Here is a 22204-nt window from a genome sequence, read left to right as displayed (position 1 = left end):
CAACGTAGCTTGAAAGTAAAAGCCCAGTACATAAATACAGTTATAGGTGTATGAAATGGAAAAACTTGGAAACTACTTCAAATGGAAAAAGAGTAATGTTGAAACGGAAAGTCACTTTGGTGTACAAATTACACATACAAATGGTTTATTAACGTAGATTGCATACACTCTATTTAAGATTTTCAATGTAATACTGTTGTAGCTCAATTTTACCAGAACGTGTTGCCGATACGAGAGGCACTCAGATCGATGAGCCAACTATACAGCTGGTGAGTGCTTAGGAGTAAAAGGTTTAAAAGTGAAAGCAAACGCAGAGTTAACCCATTCATTAATGCCTACATGTTTATACTGTGTATCTATGTTTACACCATGCCTTTTAGGTACCTGGACACACCAGCGCTTTGCGTCGCGTCGCTTTTTTTTTTTTTGACGTGCAGTAGACAGTGCCACACCAGTACTTTATACTAAGCATTACATTTAGTGCACAAATACCCTCACTCACTCAAAATATGGCTGTGTTTTGGGAAGACATTAACATGAGGAGGAAGAGAATTGTACTGTACATACTTTTGCACATGGTGTAGCGTGCACGGGGGAAGGCAGCAGCAGGGCTGGTAGATGATGTAGACAATGTGAGAGGTCCTGGGTTCGCGCCCGCCCTCCGCCTGTGTGTGGATTGCCTCGCCCTGTGTGATGCGCCTGCCTGCGGGAACCGAGATCCCTACATTTCCATTTGACTTGACTTCTTAAAAATTGAATTTAGATAATCTTCTAAAAAGAACGAACTCTTTAAACATAGATAATTATGTAACACAATTTTTATATGTTTATTAGCGCTATTATATATTTATTAAAACACACACTCCATACCTATTTTCAAAAGATTTGGCTTCTCTGAATCTACAATTACATTGATACATAGTATCTCCGTACAAGACAAACTTCCACAGTGAGAGCGGCCATTTTGGTTGTGCTGCAGTACACCGACTCTCAACCAAGTGAATCCACTGCTTCAGCGGCGATGCACCGGTGAATTTAACAAGAGTTCATTGAGCAACTCCTGGTGAATTTAACAGCGGTTTGGTGAATCCGCTTTACATCGGTGCATGCAGCGGTGAATTTAACAACACACTCATACTAGTGCTGATCACAGTTGAGTTGCTGTTAAGTTCCTGTTCACAACTCTGCTCAGCTTCCCGGCGCAGGGCTCAAATAATCAAGAAAATTAAACCGAAACTTAGGCTAAATACGCTATGTAACACAATTTTTGTTCCTGGGTAGTAAGTGTTATTTCCTAATTGCTTATGACTCAAAAGTATAGAAAATGGCTATTATTCCCCACAAACTTTGCTTTTGTGACCAGGACAGTGATATTTTGAAATTTACATATTTCCAATGAGAAAACGGACGAATTTGTGTCTTTTCGTTCACATAAAGTCAGAAAAAAACAACATATGAATCCAAATTAACGTGTATTTATACTAAAGTAATACAAAAATGACTACAAAAGATTTAGAAGTGAGTATTTTTTCGAGATTTACGATTATACTGTAAATCACTTTCACGAATCAGCCCCCAAATGTAGTCTTCCGTCATGTTCTCGTTATACTGTCCTTGGTAGCGGCGTTCAAAGTCCAGTATATCCTGGTGGAAGCGCTCGCCTTGCTCCTCCGAGTACGCTCCCATGTTCTCCTTGAATTTATCAAGATGAGCATCTAGGATATGGACTTTGAGGGACATCCTACAGCCCATTGTGCCGTAGTTCTTCACCAGAGTCTCAACCAGCTCCACATAGTTTTCGGCCTTGTGATTGCCCAGGAAGCCCCGAACCACTGCGACAAAGCTGTTCCAAACCGCTTTCTCCTTACTAGTGAGCTTCTTGGAGAATTCATTGCACTCCAGGATCTTCTTTATCTATGGTCCGACGAAGACACCGGCTTTGACCTTTGCCTCAGACAGCTTAGGGAAGAAGTCTTGAAGGTACTTGAAGGCTGCCGACTCCTTATCTAGAGCTCTGACAAATGGTTTCATAAGGCCCAGTTTGATGTGCAGTGGTGGCATCAGCACCTTCCGGGGGTCCACCAGTGGCTCCCACTTGACGTTGTTCCTCCCCACAGAGAACTCGGTCCGTTGTGGCCAGTCCCGCCTGTGGTAGTGCGCCTTGGTGTCCCTGCTGTCCCAAAGGCAAAGATAGCAGGGAAACTTGGTAAAACCGCCTTGGAGACCCATCAGGAATGCCACCATTTTGAAGTCTCCTATGACCTTGATGCCATCTCAGAAAAATGCAGATATGTATCCACTTAGGCAGCTGGAACTAAACTGAACTGGTGGGCTTGCCCCTGTATTTATACTACTATTTATATCACTGGAAAGTTCTAGAAAGTTCTAGAAGTTACTCCAAGTTTACTCAGCACTGAATCTATCTGGAATGTTCTGGAAAATAGGTAAATTTCAAAATGTCCTGGTCACAAAAGCAAAGTTTGTGGGGAATAATAGCCATTTTCTATACTTTTGAGGCATAAGCAATTAGGAAATAACACTTACTACCCAGGAACCAAAAAAAAAATAAAAAATTTGTTACACGGTGATGTGCTTTTGCGCATTTGTACATGGGTGTGCTTTTTGTCTGCATTTTGTGACTAAACTGTCAATAATATTATTTAACGACAGTTTTACAACAACTGATTATGCAGAAGAAGATCTGACCAGTACATCGTGTTGCTCATATGGTGATATTTTTCGTTTAATAAAGACTGAATCAGCAAAACAAAGGACTTAAATAAAATAATCAGTCATATTAATTATTGCGCAATGCGAATATCGTTTTCTGAATTAATTGTATATGCTAGGTTTCAGATCGATCTTCTAAGTCAATGCATAAGACATTTTACAATGCTATAACATATACTCACTGTATTTCGTACACTTTGAGTGAAAAAGACGATCTTACAGAGAAAACGTAGGTTGTTTGTTTTTTAAAAAATGTTATGCAATGTCATATCTCTGCTCTACGCTTATATGATTGTACAGTTCGGCCTTCATCACCAACATCGCTTGTAAGCTCGAAACTGATTGGTCCATGCACGATGTCCATGGAAACATAAGCCCAAAAACAAAATGCCCTTACAGAAGGAATGTTTTACTCGACTTACATACGTAACTTTGTCAGTTTCCTTTTGGTTTCACCAGATCCTAGTTCTTCATTAATAAATAAATACATAAATAAATAAATCACACCATTCACCCAAACATCAAAAAACGAATTACAAATAAAAATTACATTTAATATGTGAACTTGTTTTAAAATATACAAAGCATTCTGCATATATAATACATACTTTAAAAAAGGTAACATACATGCGTACTGCATAAACAAATGACACGAAAAACTAGGCACGTATTGAGCCCACCTGCATCTACCTGACTTCAACTTCATACTGTGTACTGCCTAATGGGATGGCTTATCTGATTTCCAAATACCAAGTGGTGGTGAGGGAGTAAAGCTTTTCTTGTGATGTTCTTTGATAACAGCTCGGTGTCACGTACAATCACAATTATTCTGTACGGATAATGGCACCTCATACAGAACCCCTTTTCACACACTCAATAAGGGCTGTTGGTAGGTATAATGTCTAGGTTGTCATTACAATAACATTAAGTGATCATCACAATAAAATTATTTCAATCTTTTTTTTTTGTTCTGTTCAGAACAATCAAGAATTTAGGGTTAAAGGTTGTGAAGCTGAAGATAAGCAGAGAGGAGACTTGTAGTGTTCTTGACTTGTCAGCTACTCTGTATTATTGAAATGAAAAGCCAGCACTAGGGAGCCCTCCACACCAATGGCTAATAAACTTCAGAACATCCTGGCACTCTGGACTGTGAGTTGTCTGTAAATAATAATAAAAAAAGCAATTACATTTCACAATTTTAAACGCAGTTCAATGCAGTCGACTGAACTCTCCATTCTAGTGCCATTAAGCACAAACGTATGCAACAGGTAGTTGACTAACAGGGGCCCACTAATGTTATTTTTAAACCATTTTGTTGTGCAATTTGCTGAGATTTAGTTTAATCCGAGTAAAGCATCCATTAGCTAGAGCAGGGTTTTGGAAAAACTGGCTATTTTCCGAGCAAGTCTTTGTTCTAAATTAATTTAATTAAACCAATTACTGTAACATGTGATCCAAACCCTAAAGGAGTTAATTAAATAATTGTATCTATTTAACCTGGAGTGCAACGACCCTCCAGGAATATAATAGGACATCACTGGGATACAGCAAGCAGAGCCAATATATAAAACACAGCCCACAAAAGTGATATTCCATGGCATGTTATAGGGTTAGAATTTTAAAAAGGAAGGAGATGCAACCAGTGGGTTAACATTAATATACCGCAAAAGAGAAGCTTCCACCCAGGCACTGTTATGTTTAAGAACTGAAAATAATGCAGTAAGAGCCCAAATACATATTTTTATACATTTCCTGCACTTAATGCTTGAATTGATATTTTCCCCAGGTACAAAGTTAATTGAATGGCACTCCCATTGTGTGCTAATTAAACACTTCCTGCAGGTCAGCACCAACTTACCTTCACTGCCATCAGGAATTTATTACAATCATCTTTATTTACTGCCTTCTTTTAAAGTCTATTCTGTTTCTGAGAACTGGGTATCACGCGCACATTTAGAATTTAAACTAGATACACACATTTTGTTCCCCATATTTCTCAACATTCTATCACTGCACAGGGCTGCACCTTCAACTTCACACTAGTCTCTAGCCTCTATAACCAGAGAACAGGGGGATTGGATGCCAAGAAGAATAGAACCACAAACTTTAGCTACAAGAAAGCTTCTATCCTGAGATAAAACACCCCCAGATGGCTTAGTAGCAAATATATGGCTCCTGTTGGTTCAGGTGTCACTCGGGTGATACCAATGCTAGATTACTAACTGAGGAAGGTACACCACACACCATTTGTCCACCACCTGCCAGTGGTCCCGTCTTTGCACTTCTGAGTTGGGCAGGCTTTTTGTCTGTCCTAATACCGAGACATTGAATTTTCCTTAGGGGACACGGAGATGCCCAACATGTTTGCTACAGGTCACAAGCTCATCCCTAGTCCCCGAAGTGCAGTATAAAGTAACCATAGCAACAGATAAGTGAACTGTACCTGTAATGAGACAGGGAAGACAGCGGATGCCAGTATTCACAGCCATGAGAGCTGCTTCATAAGTGTCCCGTTCATCTTTCGGTAGAACCTGTTCCACTCTCTGATCCATGGACACGGTCAGTACCCTGTCCCTGATTTCCTCTCGCTTGTCGTCCTGAAAGAACCAAGATGACGGTGGTGAAGACAGAAATGTATCCTGCCATATTGAAATGCATTAACTATTTCTCATTTAAATCCCGCCCAATAGCCGTCAGTTAAACCAGCATCTCATATTGTGCATACCATATACTCATGCCTTTAAAAGCAGACAGACATCAGTAGACCCATTATGGTTTCTATTAACACTTTTTTCACTTAGCACCAATATAACAAAATGTTTCAGAGCAGGCAATGACTGTATATAATACTAAAACTAATACTAATTAAAACAAACAAAAAAAAAGCTTGATAAACTTGTGATAACACTCTCTACGTTATCTGGTGGATGCCATGTTGCTCCACTAGCAGAGTTGGTAGTGTTCATATACTATACAGCGAATGACTATTTTTCCCTTCAAATCTTGTAACTGAAACCCTTTCTGTGCTCTCCTGTAAAGTGAATTTCCAAACTGATACAACAGAGTGTGTGTGAGTAGCTTGAAGCATGCCCTCCACAGCACGTAGAATAGTTTAGAATAACAATCTCATTCTTACAGTCAATAGCACATAAAAGATCTACCAGTCAGGTGTCAGTATATGGAATAAGCTTTTATAAGAAATGCTCAAAGTTGTTAAATTCGAGCAAATGGTTTGTGCCAAGACTATTTAATTGAAAATGGTACATTACACTCTATGGGGTAACAGGCTGTAATCCAATGTAAACATGTCTTGTGATCAACCTTCAAGCCAATCTTAATTATATGTAGGGATGTGATTTTGTCACGGTAATATGTAAAAATCACGACAGTCACAGCTAAAAATAGACAATTTCATGGAATGGTCAGGACTACAAATATTTGAACTTAAATATATTTATTCATGTATATACTGTAATACTTTAGTATTTGTACAAAGTAAACATACAGGTAGTGGACAAAAAAATGGAAACACCTGTGTAAATGAGGGACACCAAGTATATTGAAAGCAAGGGCTTCCACACAGACGTGGCTCATGCGTTAATTAAGCAAATAACATCCCAGCATGCTTTGGGTCATGTATAAAAATGCTGGACAGGCCTGGTTGCCTATAATTATGGCTAGCATGGCTGCAAGAGGAGACCTCTTTGAAAGAGGGGTGATTGTTGGGGCGCGTTTGGCAGGAGCTTCAGTGACCAAGACAGCTCAACTTGCTGATGTTTCACAAGCAATGGTGTCTAAGGTGATGTCGGCATGGAACTCTGAGGGAAATACATCATCAGCAAAGGGCAACAGTGGGCAGAAGCTCATACTCCAGGATCTTGATATCCGTGCATTAATTCAAAACAGGCGAGCAACTGCTGATCAATTGACTGCAAATTTCAACCTGGAGCACGAGCAGCTAGTTTCATCAAAAACGATCCGCCGAGAGTGGGATACCAATGTATTTAAAGTGTTTTCTTTTAACACATGCTTCTACTGCTGTAACAGGAATATGCTTACCTTTTAATTTTAACATGTATATAACTTGTCCGATGCAAACAAAATATATATATATATATTTTAAATAAATGTTGTGGTTCTGCATTTACACTGTTGACAGGTTAAGCACCTCAGTGGAATGACTGCGAGAGCTTCAAACCGGGGTTCATGCTTCTCCAGAACTGTAAACCGCCCTCTATTTAGGTTTTGCATTATCAAGTGTATGCAGAGGCATACTTTCTGTTTGTTTCTCCTTAAAGCTGCTCCCTCCGCGTTCATGAAATTGTTTGGGATACTGCTCTGCTAGTTGCTTAGAACTTAATTTTGCCACTTTTTTTATAGTCCTGTGTCAGTATTCACCTTTATTTGACGTTTGCTAACCGCTTTAACTTTGCACTGAAATTGCTCCTTTCCTATTTCCACGCTGAGTGGAAACAAATGTCAAAATATACAGGTTCAGTGACCGCATGCCAGTGCACGTGTGTATGTGTTGGTGTGGGGGAATAATGGGTTGGCAGGGAGGGGGTTAAATTTCTCCCTGTCAAAACATGTGGGAATGTGGCTGGAGCTGGTGAATTGAATAAATGATTCATTAGGGCTCCAGCCACAGGTGTATTAATAGGGTGATCATGGGTGTTAGTAAGGAGGTAATGGTTAGAGTTAATGTTGGTGTTGGAGAGGGGATGTTTCTTTGTGTTCCGTGCTGCCCTGTCTGTTTGTTTACGTTTTGTGTAGACCTTTTGTTTTGGCCCTTGTGCCATTTTATTTTGTTAATATGTTTTGTTCGGTTTAGAGTTTGTTATTTGTATTTATTATTAAACATGTGCATTAGAGCTTGAAACTGCAACTTCTGTGTCTGAGTCTCCCTTCCTGGTCGAAACAGCATTGCCAGTGACGCTGTCCTGTCACAAACACTCACAGTCGCATGTTGCTTTGCAGGAAGAGGCACTTCAAATGGAACATCAACGTTGTGGAAATCTGAATGATCAAGAATCCCCTAGAAATAAACACAGGCAACAAACAATTACTTAGACTGAAAACACACACACATCTAAATCTCTTCAAGCACCTTTTATGTTCTGCTTAATTCATAAAGAAATCCATAATTAAATGTTAATACTGTATTATCTATTACATGTTTTCTACAATTTCCTATAATTAAATTTCACATTTTTTTTTACCCAAACATGCTCTTGTTACATGAAATAAGGAGTGCAACTGGAATTTAAGCAGGTTTTGACAGACTCTTTAGGTAGCTGCAATACAAATCCTAACCATAAAGAACAGAGGACATTTTACTGTCAAAAAAAAATCACCTGATCTGCAAGCAACTGCTGGAATTACAATATCCACAGGGACTACTGAGGATAAAGTGCTGTGCATTATGTCCATCAAGTCCATCAGACAAGCTTGCTCAAACAGTTTTAAAGAATGCTGAAAACTTGTTATTTGACCAGGCTTTAATTGTTAATCAATGTACTCTGGTTCTTCATTGAGAAGTGCCTGGAGATGCTGATGAAATATAAATAGCTGCTATAAAAAGTGGCTTCTGCTGTTGTAATTGTAAAGGCTGTGGATGAAAATGTAACCCATTAGCTGTATCAGTAGCCTGAATTTGAATGTAATTGTATTTACCATTTACTAATAGAGAAAGATACTATACTATACTAATGGATTTCAATATGAAATAGGTCTAGCTGGATTGCTTTGATTGTGTACATTTGTTTGGTGGTAATGTAATTTATGTATGGTGTACACAACATTCATGCTAACGAAACAACTAAATGACTTGTTTTAAAAAGTTTAAATGATTTATCGCTATGCTTGCGCGTTTCACATGCCCGTGGTCTTGGATTACTACAGTATTTTTTTAAAGCAAGACAAGAAATTTTTCCAAAGCAAGTTATTTTTCTATTTTTAATTGTAACAAAACAATGAAAAGTGGTTAAACCTGCGGTAAAATCTGCAAACACACACACACTTATTTATCTCTAATGTTGAGTTTATTAACATGGACACGAATAAAAAGACAAATCTGTATAAAATAAGAAAAAGCTATGAGCAGACTTATGCCTCACCAGACACACAGTGAGACACGTGTCAGGATTTAGTAACAATAGCTATTCGTAACAGCCATAACTGAAAGGATAATACACCATATTACCAATGGCCAGCCATCTGCCATTTTCTATAAGTGACCTGCAATTATCAATTGGAGTAGTTTGAGGTCCTTAGCACCAATACTGTATTTGTTGCAAATTAATATAAGCAGTATCCATGTTCATGTAAAAGTAGTTCAATAGATTCATTCTTTGCCTGTGAAGACTTGCCTGCTTTAGTATGAATGTATCCATTACTGTTACAGTTGAGATTTTCTTCAGATATGGCATATACATTTTTGGCATATACAAAAACTGCATTATGAATATGAATTTTGAACCACGGTAGGTGATGCTGAACAAAAATTATGTATCCATTTACCTGCTAATTAACTAAAACAATGTATACTTACAATACTTTACATTGGTAACAAGTATAATATGTGGAAACCAGCCCTCTGTTGGGCTAATACAACATTGCTCAGCATTCTTGTGGAAAAACAAAAATCAATATTAATAGATAGTTCCACTCATCATATGGTGAAGAGAAAGGTTACTGTTGGCGATGCTTTTAAAGTTCTACATTTTCAGTTGGCTCAAGTGAACCTCTTCTTACTATCAGGGGGAGGCAATACTTTTTTTTTTTTTTCAGTGCAAGCTTGGCTGCAACCTCCAGTGAAATCATCACAAACCATAATACTGAATTAATAAACAAAGACTTCATCATATTCTCACACTGAAAAATTTACACAAAACAAACATTTATCTCAATACCGCTTCATCTTCCTCGTCACACAAACATAATTGCATCCTATAATGTAATTACGGCTTCTGATTTTCGGTTTTAAAGGATATAAAAACGATAAAACTCCCCTGATACAACAAAAATGAAATCGGTGTACAGCCAATAAACGTTCAGAATACTTTAAACCCACTCCAACTACTGAGTGACAGCAAATTCCTACATTTCTATTGCAGGATTGTAACACCTTGCGAGATTTAAAACGAGATGTTCTTGCTCACGAGAAGACAAATATTTTAAGAAATGTTCAAAACATTTAGGATTCTTAACTCAAAACCAACGTAATTTTTAAAGAAAGGCTATCACGACTATAATTACGGGCAGCAGTGTGGAGTAGTGGTTAGGGCTCTGGACTCTTGACCGGAGGGTCGTGGGTTCAAATCCAGGCAAGGGACACTGCTGTTGTACTCTTGAGCAAGGTACTTTACCTAGATTGCTCCAGTAAAAACCCAACTGTATAAATGGGTAATTGTATGTAAAAATAATATGATATCTTGTAACAATTGTAAGTTGCCCTGGATAAGGGTGCCTGCTAAGAAATAAATAATAATAATTATTAGAAAAGCAGCGCTTATGTATTAAAATACTTTCTAACAGTGTGATTCTAAGCAACGATGTTAGAAACTGCAAGTAAAGACTTTATTGATTGAGCTACACTGAGATTTCAGTGTTTTTATCAGCAACAGTCTGGAGTCTAGATTACTCAGGGAAGCCTGTTGTAAAAATGCCTGAGAATGTAGAAAAAGAACATTCACATCCACATTCTTAGACACCAACACATTCTTAACTGTAGCATGTGGGTTGGCTGGTCAATGGAAATTGCAGCATGGAAAAAGAGTGCAAAAGAAGGTCACTAGTTTATGCTATAAAAAAATACAATTAAAATGTGCGTATCTTTCATAAAAGGAGAAGATGGTGGTATTTTAGATTAGATGTACTGGAATTATTTTGTTAGCTATGGGTAATTAAAGCTCATTAGGAGGACGGTACCTGTGAGTTGGCTGGAGCTCCATGCTGCACATACAGGTTCATAACCTCTTTGATCAGGTGTGTTGCATAGAGGGCAAAATATCTGTGAAGGACCTTGTAGTTCTGGAGAAAGTCAAATATATTTACAGATGTGCCCAATTTGAGAGGTGTTTATTCTCCTTTAAATCAAAAATTAGTACCTCTGATTAAAATGTCAAGGATATCTAATAATTGGAAAGTCATCTGGGACAAAAATGCGTTCTGCTGCTTTAGAGAGCCAGAATCTCATGGGACAGAAAAAAGGCAAGCACATCATTCTGTTAATCATGTAGATTAACACACTACAGTATAAACCAAACTGATGTGAAAAAGAAAAATAATATACGAACATCAATATTAACCATGCTTTAAATGAAACGTATATATCAACGAATGAATAAATTACAAACATACCTACTTTAACGTAGCCTAAAGTACAAAAATAAGCTTCTTTGCTTGGATGCCATATTTTAAAACAATAACAGCGGAATATGACTACATGTCGCATAGACTCCCGCAGCATGACGCGCATTTTTAACATTAACAACTATTCGAACTGAGATGTTTATTATTATTATTATTTCAATGCTTCTAGTACTTAAAAAGGCTACATAAGTCTACATATCCAAAGGGACTAAATGTATGTGTACTATATAGTATTTAAATATGTATCATGCACGTAAAATATTAATATTTGTGATTTTTTTCACAGCGGGTACCTGGTTCCAGATTTTATACCCGTGCGGCCTGAGTGGGAAAAGCCAGGTGATCAGAGTCCCACCCATAGCTGTTCTACAGTACATTCCTAACAATGGGTAACATTTTGGGATCCCACTGAACTGGTGATATGGCTTGATTATGCATATTTTAAAACAGAAGATGACCAGCTATTTGGAGATACCAATATATTTAGTAACTAAAGGGGTCTGAGTAGGATAATAAATGTCTCACCATCAGTAATTCTATTTCAAGGCTGGTGACACGATAATTTTGACCACCAGTTTATATTTATGTGTTACTATATATTATAAAGCATATCATAAAGAAAGAAATACAAGGCGCCATATCCTTACTGGCAATGGCAGTGAACCAACCAAATTCCAAACTCTCCTGCGTCCACATGGATATGAAATGACCCAGAGCACAGAGAGAGGCTTCATCCCTCTCCACTAACACCACCACCGCCCTCTTTCCACTACATCCAAGCATTAGACGGCAATCACATTTTTAGCAACTGTTTAGCAACCTTAACGTCACTATTGAAATGAAATCCAATATTCTCTAGTAAAATTTGTATCTATTAAATACACAAGGACTTAATAGTTTTTATTACTATTTGTAAACTAATCAATATAAATGTATTATTTTATTCTTTCTCGCCTACTTCTTCAGTTGATTACTCGTACACACACAGCACTACTCACCTGTACATCACAACACCATCCTACCATAATTCTTAATCATACGTGTTGGCAATTTTTCTATACCACACTTGGAAATACATGTTCAGTACATTAAAAACAGAGATTCCCTGTGTGCAGGATTATGGTTGTGGATTGCCATTCAGGTACATACAAGACCTACCTGTTTTGATACGGTTTCAATGCATTTCTCCCATTGACCTCTTTCAGTGTACATGTCAAGTGAGAAAGGGAACAAAACAAACAAAGAGAGAGTAGAATAATAAATCATCCTTTTAACCCTGACACATTCAGCACATAAGTAGGAACATGACAAAGTGTACAAGGTTAATTTAGAGGAATCATTAATTTAAAACTGCAACACAAGCACGCACTATGGTACTTAGAACTAATGTACTATTTTAAAAGACACCCATGATTCTCAAACTATTATGAATTAGTTGAAGAAAAGAGGCAGGTATTTCACATCAGTTTTTCTTCTTTTGTCCAAAACTGCATTAAAATATATATATATATATATATATATATATATATATATATATATATATATATATATATATATATATATATATATATATATATATAGTACCAGTCAAAAGTTTGAGTACACCTGCTTGAAACCAGGTTTTTCATGATTATCTATGCTTTTAACTGTATAAACTTGTCTATAAACAGTTAATATTTCATTATATGATACGTGTACTTATATAAGCTGATAATCATAAGTGAATTGCATTCAAAAATTTTATTTTTAAATGAAAATGTAAATCTTGTCAATTTCAATGAAATGGTCACCCAAAGCAAAGGGATTTCAGTCTGAAGCCCAAGTCAGTTAAAAGTCTGAAATGTGTATAACACCGTGTTAGAACACTGGCCTAAGTATAAAAGTGTCTTTGTTAGATGTTCTCCGAGTTAACTAGCATGTTACCTAATTAACCTTTTGTCACCAATTATTGTTAACAGGTGAGGGTCCATGATTACTATAACTATAGGTAGCATAGGCACAAGTTTGTCATTCCTGAATGTAAGGGAGCAGAAAATGGCAAAACACGCTCAGTTAAGCAAATAAAAAATTGTAATTACTTTAAGAAATGAAGGTCAATCTTTAAGACAAATCGCAAGAACTTTGCAAGTGTCTGTAACTGCTGTGGCCAAGACCATCAAACGATTTGAAGAAACTGGCACTCATGAGGACCGAACAAGGTCAGGCAGGCCAAGGGTGACCTCAGAATCAGAGAACAAGTTCATTCGAGTCACAAGTCTGCGAAACCGGCAATTAACTGCCCCTGAAATACAAGCTCAGCTAAATGCTACTAGAAGTACAGATGTTTCAGCATCAACTGTTCAGAGATTGTGTGAAGCTGGCCTAACTGGAAGAATTGCTGCAAAGAAACCATTGTTAAGAGTGCAGAATAAGAGAAAGAGACTTGCCTGGGCCAAAAAACACAGAAACTGGACGTTTGAGGAGTGGAAGTCGGTCTTATGGACCGATGAGTCAAAATTTGAAATATTTGGGTCCAACCGCCGAGTATTTGTAAGATGCAGAGAGGGTGAGCGCATCAGTTCTGCATGTGTGGTTCCTACTGTCAAGCATGGAGGAGGCAGTGTCGAGGTCTGGGGTTGCTTTGCTGGTGACAGAGTTGGTGATCTTTACCAAGTCCATGGCAAGCTCAACCAGCATGGCTATCATAGCATACTTCAGAGGCATGCCATTCCATCAGGATTACAGCTAGTTGGGCAGTCCTTCATTCTTCATCAAGATAATGACCCGAAACACACCTCAAAGTTGTGCAAGAACTGTCTGGCGAAGAAGGAAAGTGAAGGACAACTCAGTCTAATGACCTGGCCTGCCCAGTCTCCAGACCTCAATCCCATAGAACTTGTATGGGACGAACTGGACAGAAGAGTCAAAGCAAAGCTACCCACAAGTGCCCTACATCTCTGGGAATTGCTGCAGAAGAGCTGTGAAGACATGTCGGGTGATTTCCTACTAAAACTTGTTAACAGAATGCCTTGTGTTTGTGAGGCTGTTATTAAGGCAAAGGGTGGTATTTTGAGGAATCCAAGATTTAGAGACAATTTTCAATTTTCTTGAACATTGCTTTGATACTCCTTATGTTTTGTTTTGTATATTGTAACATGTGTTTTCATTTTCAAGTATTTACAGAAACGTATACGACATAAAACATTGTCAATTATGAAAAAAAACTAGTTTCCAGCAAGTGTACTCAAACTTTAGACGGGTACTTGTATATACAGTATATATATATATATATATTTTTAGCTCAAAGATATATATATATATATATATTTATTTCACGGGGCGTGAGTTGGGGTGAAGGAAAAGGCAGAAGAGGCAGGAGGAGCAGTTAGTAGGATAGAAAGATGGTCGCTGACTGAGGGCGGCGATGCCGACACATCCCAGGGGCTGAGGACCCAGCACACCGAAAACACATACCAGGGTTATGACTCGGAGAGCCGCCCCTCGAGAGGAAGTCGGTCCCAGATGACGGGGACAAGAAAGGAGATGAGAGAGAGGGGTACCCAGCGCCTGAGACTTCTGTAAGGGGCGCTCGTTAAACCCCTGATTGACCGACACGTCACGCTGCCTGGGACCTGAAATAAGGACAGAGCATAGAGGTTAATATGGGACTCGAGCACGAGGGCCATGTCCCGAAAGAAAGGCAGAATTGAACAGAGTGAGGCAAGATAAGCGCAGGAGCTGCGACAGGACAGGGTATGGCCGGGGGTCCGCTCTGACTCACATGGTGAGAACCCCCCTGAAGATAAGGGAGGCGGATGCCTAACCCTGAGGTCGGGGAAGTGAGACTCACTTGCCCCCTAGAGACGACCGATGCAAAGGCATGTATGAAGGTGGAGGAGGGGAGGAGGAGGAAAACGAAACACTAGACAGAAAGGGTGCCGGTGATCAGGGCTTAAATAGAAAATAGATACTAATTGACAGGGAATTAGAAAATTAGAAGATTAGAAGATTATGAACCCCCGCTCCACGCCCCCTGAACCACGCAGGCCAACATATATATATATATATATAGTTACCTGGCATATGTAGATATGCAGTAATTGATTAGAATAAGAACAATATAAAAACAAATGAGGTTGATATTTTGCAATCTGCCCTTGAAATGTGTAATTCGTGAACAGATTTTGTTCATTTATATGAGTTAGGTTTATAGAAGAAAATCCATTCCATGCAGTGTACAGAAAAAAAAAATATTAAAACAGTTGCTAAACTAAGCAGGCACAGCATATTCACATTTACTTTGAAGAACATAAGAAAGTTTACAAACCGGCAGATCTTCAGAATAAGGAAAATATTAGTAGAACTTTTCCAGCCCAGAAAGACAAATGGACAGAATTCTTATTTAATATTTCATCAACCCGTTACATTTTTTTTCCTAAAGCTATACAATTTCTTGTTTTCAATATCACGAATACCTTAACTGCATGATTTGTTTTTCATAGTAAGATACAAAACCGAAAAATGAGTCACGTACTGAGTCAACTTTGGCTTGGTTCTTTAAATTTTCTTTGTAGCGCTGATCCACATAAATCTTCATTCCTGCAAAAAAAACAAAAAAAAAGCGGCTTATCAATACTAGTTTTCGATGTTCTTGTTCTCATCTCCCCGAATAGCATACTGTTTTAAAATAAAAATATATATATATGAACAAAACTCAAGAGCGATTGAATGGGTAAAAATGGGTGTTTGCATTGTGCCCTAACACCCATGAGATTCTGAACAGAGCAAATGTTGGACGCTTGCGCGGTTTGATTAGCACTTCCAATCCATGGAAAGTGGGAGGCATGTGTTTCTGTGATTTCTTGAGAATAACAAAATAAGCATTTGTTAATTCCATTATAGTAAACATCCCACCGTGGGAGCTTATATCGGCTGCAGTGCAGAAACTGTACAACATGGAACACAGCAATGAACATTATTGTAAATACATGTTATACTTCAATGGAGGTTGCCTGACTGCTGGCTGCCAAGAGAGGACGAATTGCTGGTTCGGTTCTGAGGTCTGTGCAGAGGATATGAAATAATACAACTTTTGACCATAGCTATTCCTAGCAGCAACATTTCCAGAAAAACACCAGAGGCATGAGTGTGAAATAATTTTAATGCTACAAGTAGAAAGGACACATTCATTTTCATATCTCACTTTCATTCACTTTTCTGATGATTTGGGATATTTCAAGGTATGTAAAACCTCTCAAAATCAATATGCAACATATCTGTATGCACCTGTGTTAAATATTTTCATGTATGTATGTTTGTACACAACATTCACAGTATAAATACCTGTAAACTGAGATCTGTAATTCTGAAGGGTACAAAAACGGACGCTGTACTGCAAATCTGTGTCTGTTGTATCATTATATTGCAGCATAATACTATATTATTTTACACAGTCACGCTACATTCAACTATTTAACAAAGAGGATAACTTTCATCATATAATATTATGACAAATAATCATACAATATTATTTATTTTTAATTAAAATAGATTTTTATATATCTTCATCTGCAAGTTTTTTTTTTTTTACTTAAGTTACTCGTTAGTTTTCTCTGCATTGTCTCCTTGGTTGTATTTTATTGATTCCATATACATTTCTAGGGAGAAATAAAATACTGGCATAATGTGTGTGAATGGTTGTTGATGCCTTGATGTCTGGAGGAAATTATTTGTTATGAGAGACTGAAGATCCTCTGTAATTTAAGGCACAAGGCCAGCAAACATGCAAGGGAAAGTAGTCAGTCTGCAAATACATTATAATATATATTTTTTTAAAGTTTTGTATTCATATATATTGCCAATAGAAGTAAAAATAAATATATAATTACATACTGTACACTAACAAGCATTTTTAGAATACATGGACAGCTTGCAGGTTGTTTTTTTTTTGTTTTTTTTCTTAAAGAGATTCAAGGTTGCACGATTTTCTAGAAATGAATAGAGATGGGTTCACCTTGGTTCAAGTTCCTTGGCCACTTGCTTGGCTTTGTTCCATTCTTCTTCTATAAAGGCATCTATAGCTTCTTAATGAGGTCCAGGTTAATTTACAGCTCAGCAGCCTGAAAATAATATATTATTTATAATTTAAACAGAACCATCACAGGTTGAAGGACAGCAAAAAAGGGGGCAAAAATGTGTCCACATTTATGTTTTTTGTTCTTTTTTTTTTTTACAAATCTCAGATAAACGTAATGGTTTGAACAAATCACATTAAGAGAACCAAGAAATATATTTTGCAACAGTCAAGCAGGCTATTGTCAGTTTAAGAAAAGTTCATCATTTTACCCTTGTAATAATAATAATAATAATAATAATAATAATAATAATAATAATAATAATAATAATAATAATAATAACCTGTTTAATTCACATATGAAAATGACAAGTTGCTTTTCATGCAAGCTTCACATTCTGTTTGTCTGCAAAGGCTTTAGCTGCACTGATTTATAATAGCAGCCACTAACAACCATTACTGGAACCCTCAAACGTTAACTCTCTCAAGTGCAGACGGGAAGACAAGAAGAAATCAAAAATCAAATAAACAGTTAATTCGCACTAACTGTGTGTGCGAATTACAACCACACTAACACAACCGCAGTTGGTGGTCAGTGGATTTCTGCGCAACTAATTATGTCATTGTTTATCAGACATTTCTGTGTGATAAACATGCCTAAATATCTACCTATCTATCTATCTATCTATCTATCTATCGAGATATTATATATATATATATATATATATATATATATATATATATATATATATATATATATATATATATAGGTGCCTGATGAGCCAAGTTGATTTGTTAATATTGATGAATAGTAAATTCATACCAATGGTAAATAGTGCATATACATATAATTTACGTTGTTTTTTTTTTAAATCAAAGTACTTGTATAATATTTTGTGGTAAAAAAATATTTTTGGTTTTGCAACTTAAATAAAAGTATTTGGGACAACTCGTATCCCCAAACGCCACAGTGCGACCGCAACATTTTTTTTCCACCGATACCAACCGTCTCATCTCCGTGTGTTTTCGCCTAAATGTTTCGATCATGCTACTGCAGATCGTCGCCACTGCATTTAGCAGTGCAGAAAAAGCAAAACGGCGTCTCCACTGGTTTTGCAGAAAAGAGCATAACTGTGCTTGACGAGCTCTCGTTCGATTACGTACAGTACTTTCAGCATCCTCTAAAAAAGTAAAGCACCACGTGCTTTTCATATGTAAATATCTGTTAACATCTAAATATGTATATATTGTAGAGATCCTGGTTCCCACAGACAGGCACATCACACAGGGCGAGGTAATCCACACAGGCGGAGGGCGGGCGCAAACCCGGGACCTCTCGCACTATAGCACAGTGCCACTGTACGTCACCTACAAGCCCTAATGCTACCTTCCCCTTTGCACGCTACAATATGTTTCATATTGCAATTGTGTTGTATTTTTCTGTGTTTTGGAAGACTTCTATATTATCGAAATACGTACACAATATCGATATACAATTTTCATATCGTTGCCCACCCCTATAAATTACTGAAGTGAGTGCACTTCCTGTTTAAACAAACCCTTGAACTCGGGCCATCATTACATGCGGATCGTGAGGTTTTGTTTGACAACATGGAGGCTGTGTTTTTGATTATGCTTTTTATGATTTCAAGGCGAATAAACCTGGCCTGTTTTGTGCCAATGTAACATTCATACAATGTAGATACTATTTCCGCCAGCACAGCGATTGCTCAAACGTTTGCAGGGTACCAGCTAACTCGGGAAAATGTGGCTTAGAGATTCTGCTTCATAGATGCCATCATTATTAATCAGAAACCATGCTGTGCATCATATTCCACATGTAAAGGGTGTATACTGAGATCCCCCCCACCCCGATTTTTACTTATTTTTCAATTTAAAACATTTTTTTTACCGATTTTATCCCTATTGTAATATATGTAAAATAAACTCCGAAAAATTCACAGAATTTTTTTTAAAGATAAAAACCTTAAACGCGGAACACTAATTATACTGCATTTGCATTTTTAGCAGTATTAGCAATAAAAAGTACTTCTCTGCGAGTGTACGTGAATTTTTTTTAAATCCCATGATACAGAAATTATTAGCAATATCATATCAAAATATCGATATTGGTGCCCACCCCTAATTATATATATATTTTGGGCTTGGGGCAAAAAATTATTATTATTATTATTTTATTATTAAATACCCTTACGCCAATAAAGTAGTCCCATTTATAATTTTGAACCACACACTAAGTTAAGATGAGTAAATTAATTTTATTGAAAAATGCAAAAGAAAGTACATCTGTATTTATGATATTGTGGACATTGCCATTGAAAAGATACACCAGGGGGCAGAGTTGAGATGTCACTGACAGTGCAGACCTGTTTCAGCAGAACAGACGAGAGGAATAAAAATAAATACAATGATGTCTTGGATTTCAGTAGTTTTTCATGGTATGTGTCTCAGAGGGGTGGATAATGTGCAGAAGTGTCTTTTTGTGTTTTTCTGTAGCGTTTACAAACCTCCTGTGGTGACACTGCCCAGCACTACACCGAGGTGTAGATGGGCAGGCTGTTTCCACCCAGAGAGCTCCTTTAGACAGTGGAGATGAAAGTGATGAGAAGTTAAAAAAAAAAGCTGAAAACTGGCAGGAATTTTGGAATTTTTGCTCAGGAACTCAAATTAAATTAATTTAAGATTCAGTTTACACCTGAAATTAGCATGCATACCACATAAGTGAACTTTAACTGCTCCTTTCACAAACCCAGAGATGCCAATACTTGAGAGTGAACAAAACAGCAAAATTAGATAAAAGTCAGGAAAATAGGAAACTTGATGCAAGTCTGTGAAACTTGATGCAAGTATTCAGTCAAATAAAGTTGAGGTAAAATATATATTTAGTTTCAAGTGAAATCTATTTTTTCTTAAATAAATGCTGTACAACATGTATTTTCTTTTAATGTTCTTGTTCGTTTGGATCTCAAATGCAACTTGTTTACATCAGAAAGTCACTCCCTTTTAATTGTTAAAGGTCAAAAAAGAACACTGTTTAATCTTAAAATGGGTCAGTTTACAATTAAAAAAAAAAATCTTAACGTCCTGTTAATAAAAATGTTTTTTAAATGACCTCTTGATTTTTCACTCTATCTTCTATGGGAATCAAATGTCCGGTGACTTCTTGTCACCATGCTTGTCTCCATCAACATCAGGTCACAAAGAAGCAGCAGACGACAGGCTGCAGTTACTGCGATGAGTATTTATTATGTCTATATGTTTTCTGCAGAGAATATGGCTTTCCATTGACATGTTTGCTGTGCCAGAATTATCCAAGTAAATAATAATGTCAATTTATGCTGTCTCCTGCAAAGTTAGAATGAGAGGATTTCAACTGAAAGAAAGAAATCACTTTTGCATTCTCTTTGTTAGCTTCTACATTTTGAACAGGTCAGATTATTACTTTTTGCAATTCATGCCAGTTATATTAGTTGTATTTTTTTTCTAAACACAATTTCTTGACATGACTTGTTTTCTTGTATTACCTCACACCAATTAACTTACCAATTGCAATACTCTTGATATCAATAAGATAAGACAGCTTTTTATTGTCTTCCACTCCTCTGTTTTCTCTCATTCAACTGAACACTGCATAAAAAAGGATACAAATTGAAATACAAATAAATCAGTTGCTCTAAATCCTTAAAATAGGAACATTTAATTATCTAGAATCTAAAAACTGATCAGTCAGGGTTCTACAAATACCAGAACCAAATAAAGGAACTCCAACGTCATTAAGTCCTAGTTAGTCTTTTCATTACAAAATATAAATCTGAACATTGAAGAACCAATACCACACAAACAGCTGACTTTACAGACCCAGGTTAACAATATGAAATAGTAGTCCCAATTAATGTTAACAATAAGGTAGTCCAAGATATGTATTATTACAAAATGGTCTTATTCAGCTGGGGATAATAATAAAAGAGGCACTTATCTCCATCCATGTGTTTTTATTAATTTTACAGAAGTGGTCCAAACTTTGCATTTTGAATCATAAACAGAGTAAAGCTGACCCTTTAAATCCTACAAATCGCAGCACTACACAAGGAACCAAAGCCCAACAGTGCCACCTGCTGGAACACTCAATGTGTGTCTTTACCTGCTTTGAAATTAAGGAAAAAGTAGCTAGTGATTTAAAGCAGCAATATAAAGACAGGAGCTTGCAAAGCACTTTCAATCTTGCAACTTATCTTGACCCACATTTTAAGGACATTTTTGTTTCAAATCAAGAAGAGGCCAAGGAAGAGCTTTTGCAGCAGATTAAAAATCAAACTAATGACTCAAATCAACCTATGGAGACAGACAAGCCTGATGAAAGTACAGACAAGCCAGTCAACAAGAAAAAAACTTGACTTGAAAGAGCTGCTATCCACCATCAAGATGCAGAAAAAAGGTGAGACAACTGCATCAGCTGGCACACCTGCTACACCCTCTTCTTCAGAGGAAAGACTGAAAAGTGAGCTCATGCTTTATGGTGGAATGGAAGAAATAGATGCTGAAGATGATCCTTTCTCTATCTTGGTGGAAGAAAAATTCAGGAACTTTACCCTTGCTCTGCGAGTTTGCCAGAAAATACCTGTGCATTGCAGCTTCGAGTTGTGCTTCAGAACGTGTGTTTAGCACATCAGGAATCATCTGCAGTCCCAGACGCAGCAAGCTTAAACAAGAAAATGTGGATATGCTTGTGTTTCTTGCAAAAAACGACCACTAGTGAAACAACTGGAGCCTATTTGATAACTTTTTGATAAATGTATTATTTCGGTATTCTATAATGTGCTGACAATTATTTTGCACTTGAAATGATTTCATAGTTCACCTAAAGTTAAATTGTGCAGTTTACTTTCTCAATTGTTGTTATGTTATTGTCAATTTCAATGTTGAGTATCATGCTACTAAAATTAGCTGATGTTCTAGTTCTTTTTTTTTCTTTTCAAAAAAGTGTCATTTTTCACTGAATATTTTTGTTTTGGCTATGATGTCAAATGT

General features: G+C 37.0%; 1 protein-coding gene and 1 long non-coding RNA gene across 2 annotated transcripts; both read right to left on the bottom strand.

Annotated features, from left to right (window-relative positions):
* Positions 1 to 3400: 3400 nt before the first annotated feature.
* Positions 3401 to 12416, bottom strand: LOC131737337 (intraflagellar transport protein 172 homolog). The gene is made up of 4 exons (XM_059025772.1): positions 12262 to 12416; positions 7688 to 7765; positions 5174 to 5327; positions 3401 to 3888 (listed from the first exon to the last, which is right to left on the bottom strand). Exons 1-4 carry the CDS (start codon positions 12367 to 12369, stop codon positions 3845 to 3847), a joined length of 384 nt encoding a protein of 127 aa, XP_058881755.1. The 5' UTR covers positions 12370 to 12416; the 3' UTR covers positions 3401 to 3844.
* A 3054-nt stretch (positions 12417 to 15470) lies between these two features.
* Positions 15471 to 18505, bottom strand: LOC131737336 (uncharacterized). Its single transcript, XR_009328956.1, has 3 exons — positions 18162 to 18505; positions 17096 to 17201; positions 15471 to 15681 (listed from the first exon to the last, which is right to left on the bottom strand). It is a non-coding gene; the product is annotated as an uncharacterized LOC131737336 (long non-coding RNA).
* Positions 18506 to 22204: the final 3699 nt, after the last annotated feature.

The sequence above is a fragment of the Acipenser ruthenus genome, chromosome 6 (genome assembly GCF_902713425.1).
Source record: "Acipenser ruthenus chromosome 6, fAciRut3.2 maternal haplotype, whole genome shotgun sequence".
NCBI classification, from domain to species: domain Eukaryota; kingdom Metazoa; phylum Chordata; class Actinopteri; order Acipenseriformes; family Acipenseridae; genus Acipenser; species Acipenser ruthenus.
The sequence above is the reverse complement of the archived record's forward strand: the minus strand, read 5'-3'. Positions and strand labels throughout refer to the sequence as shown.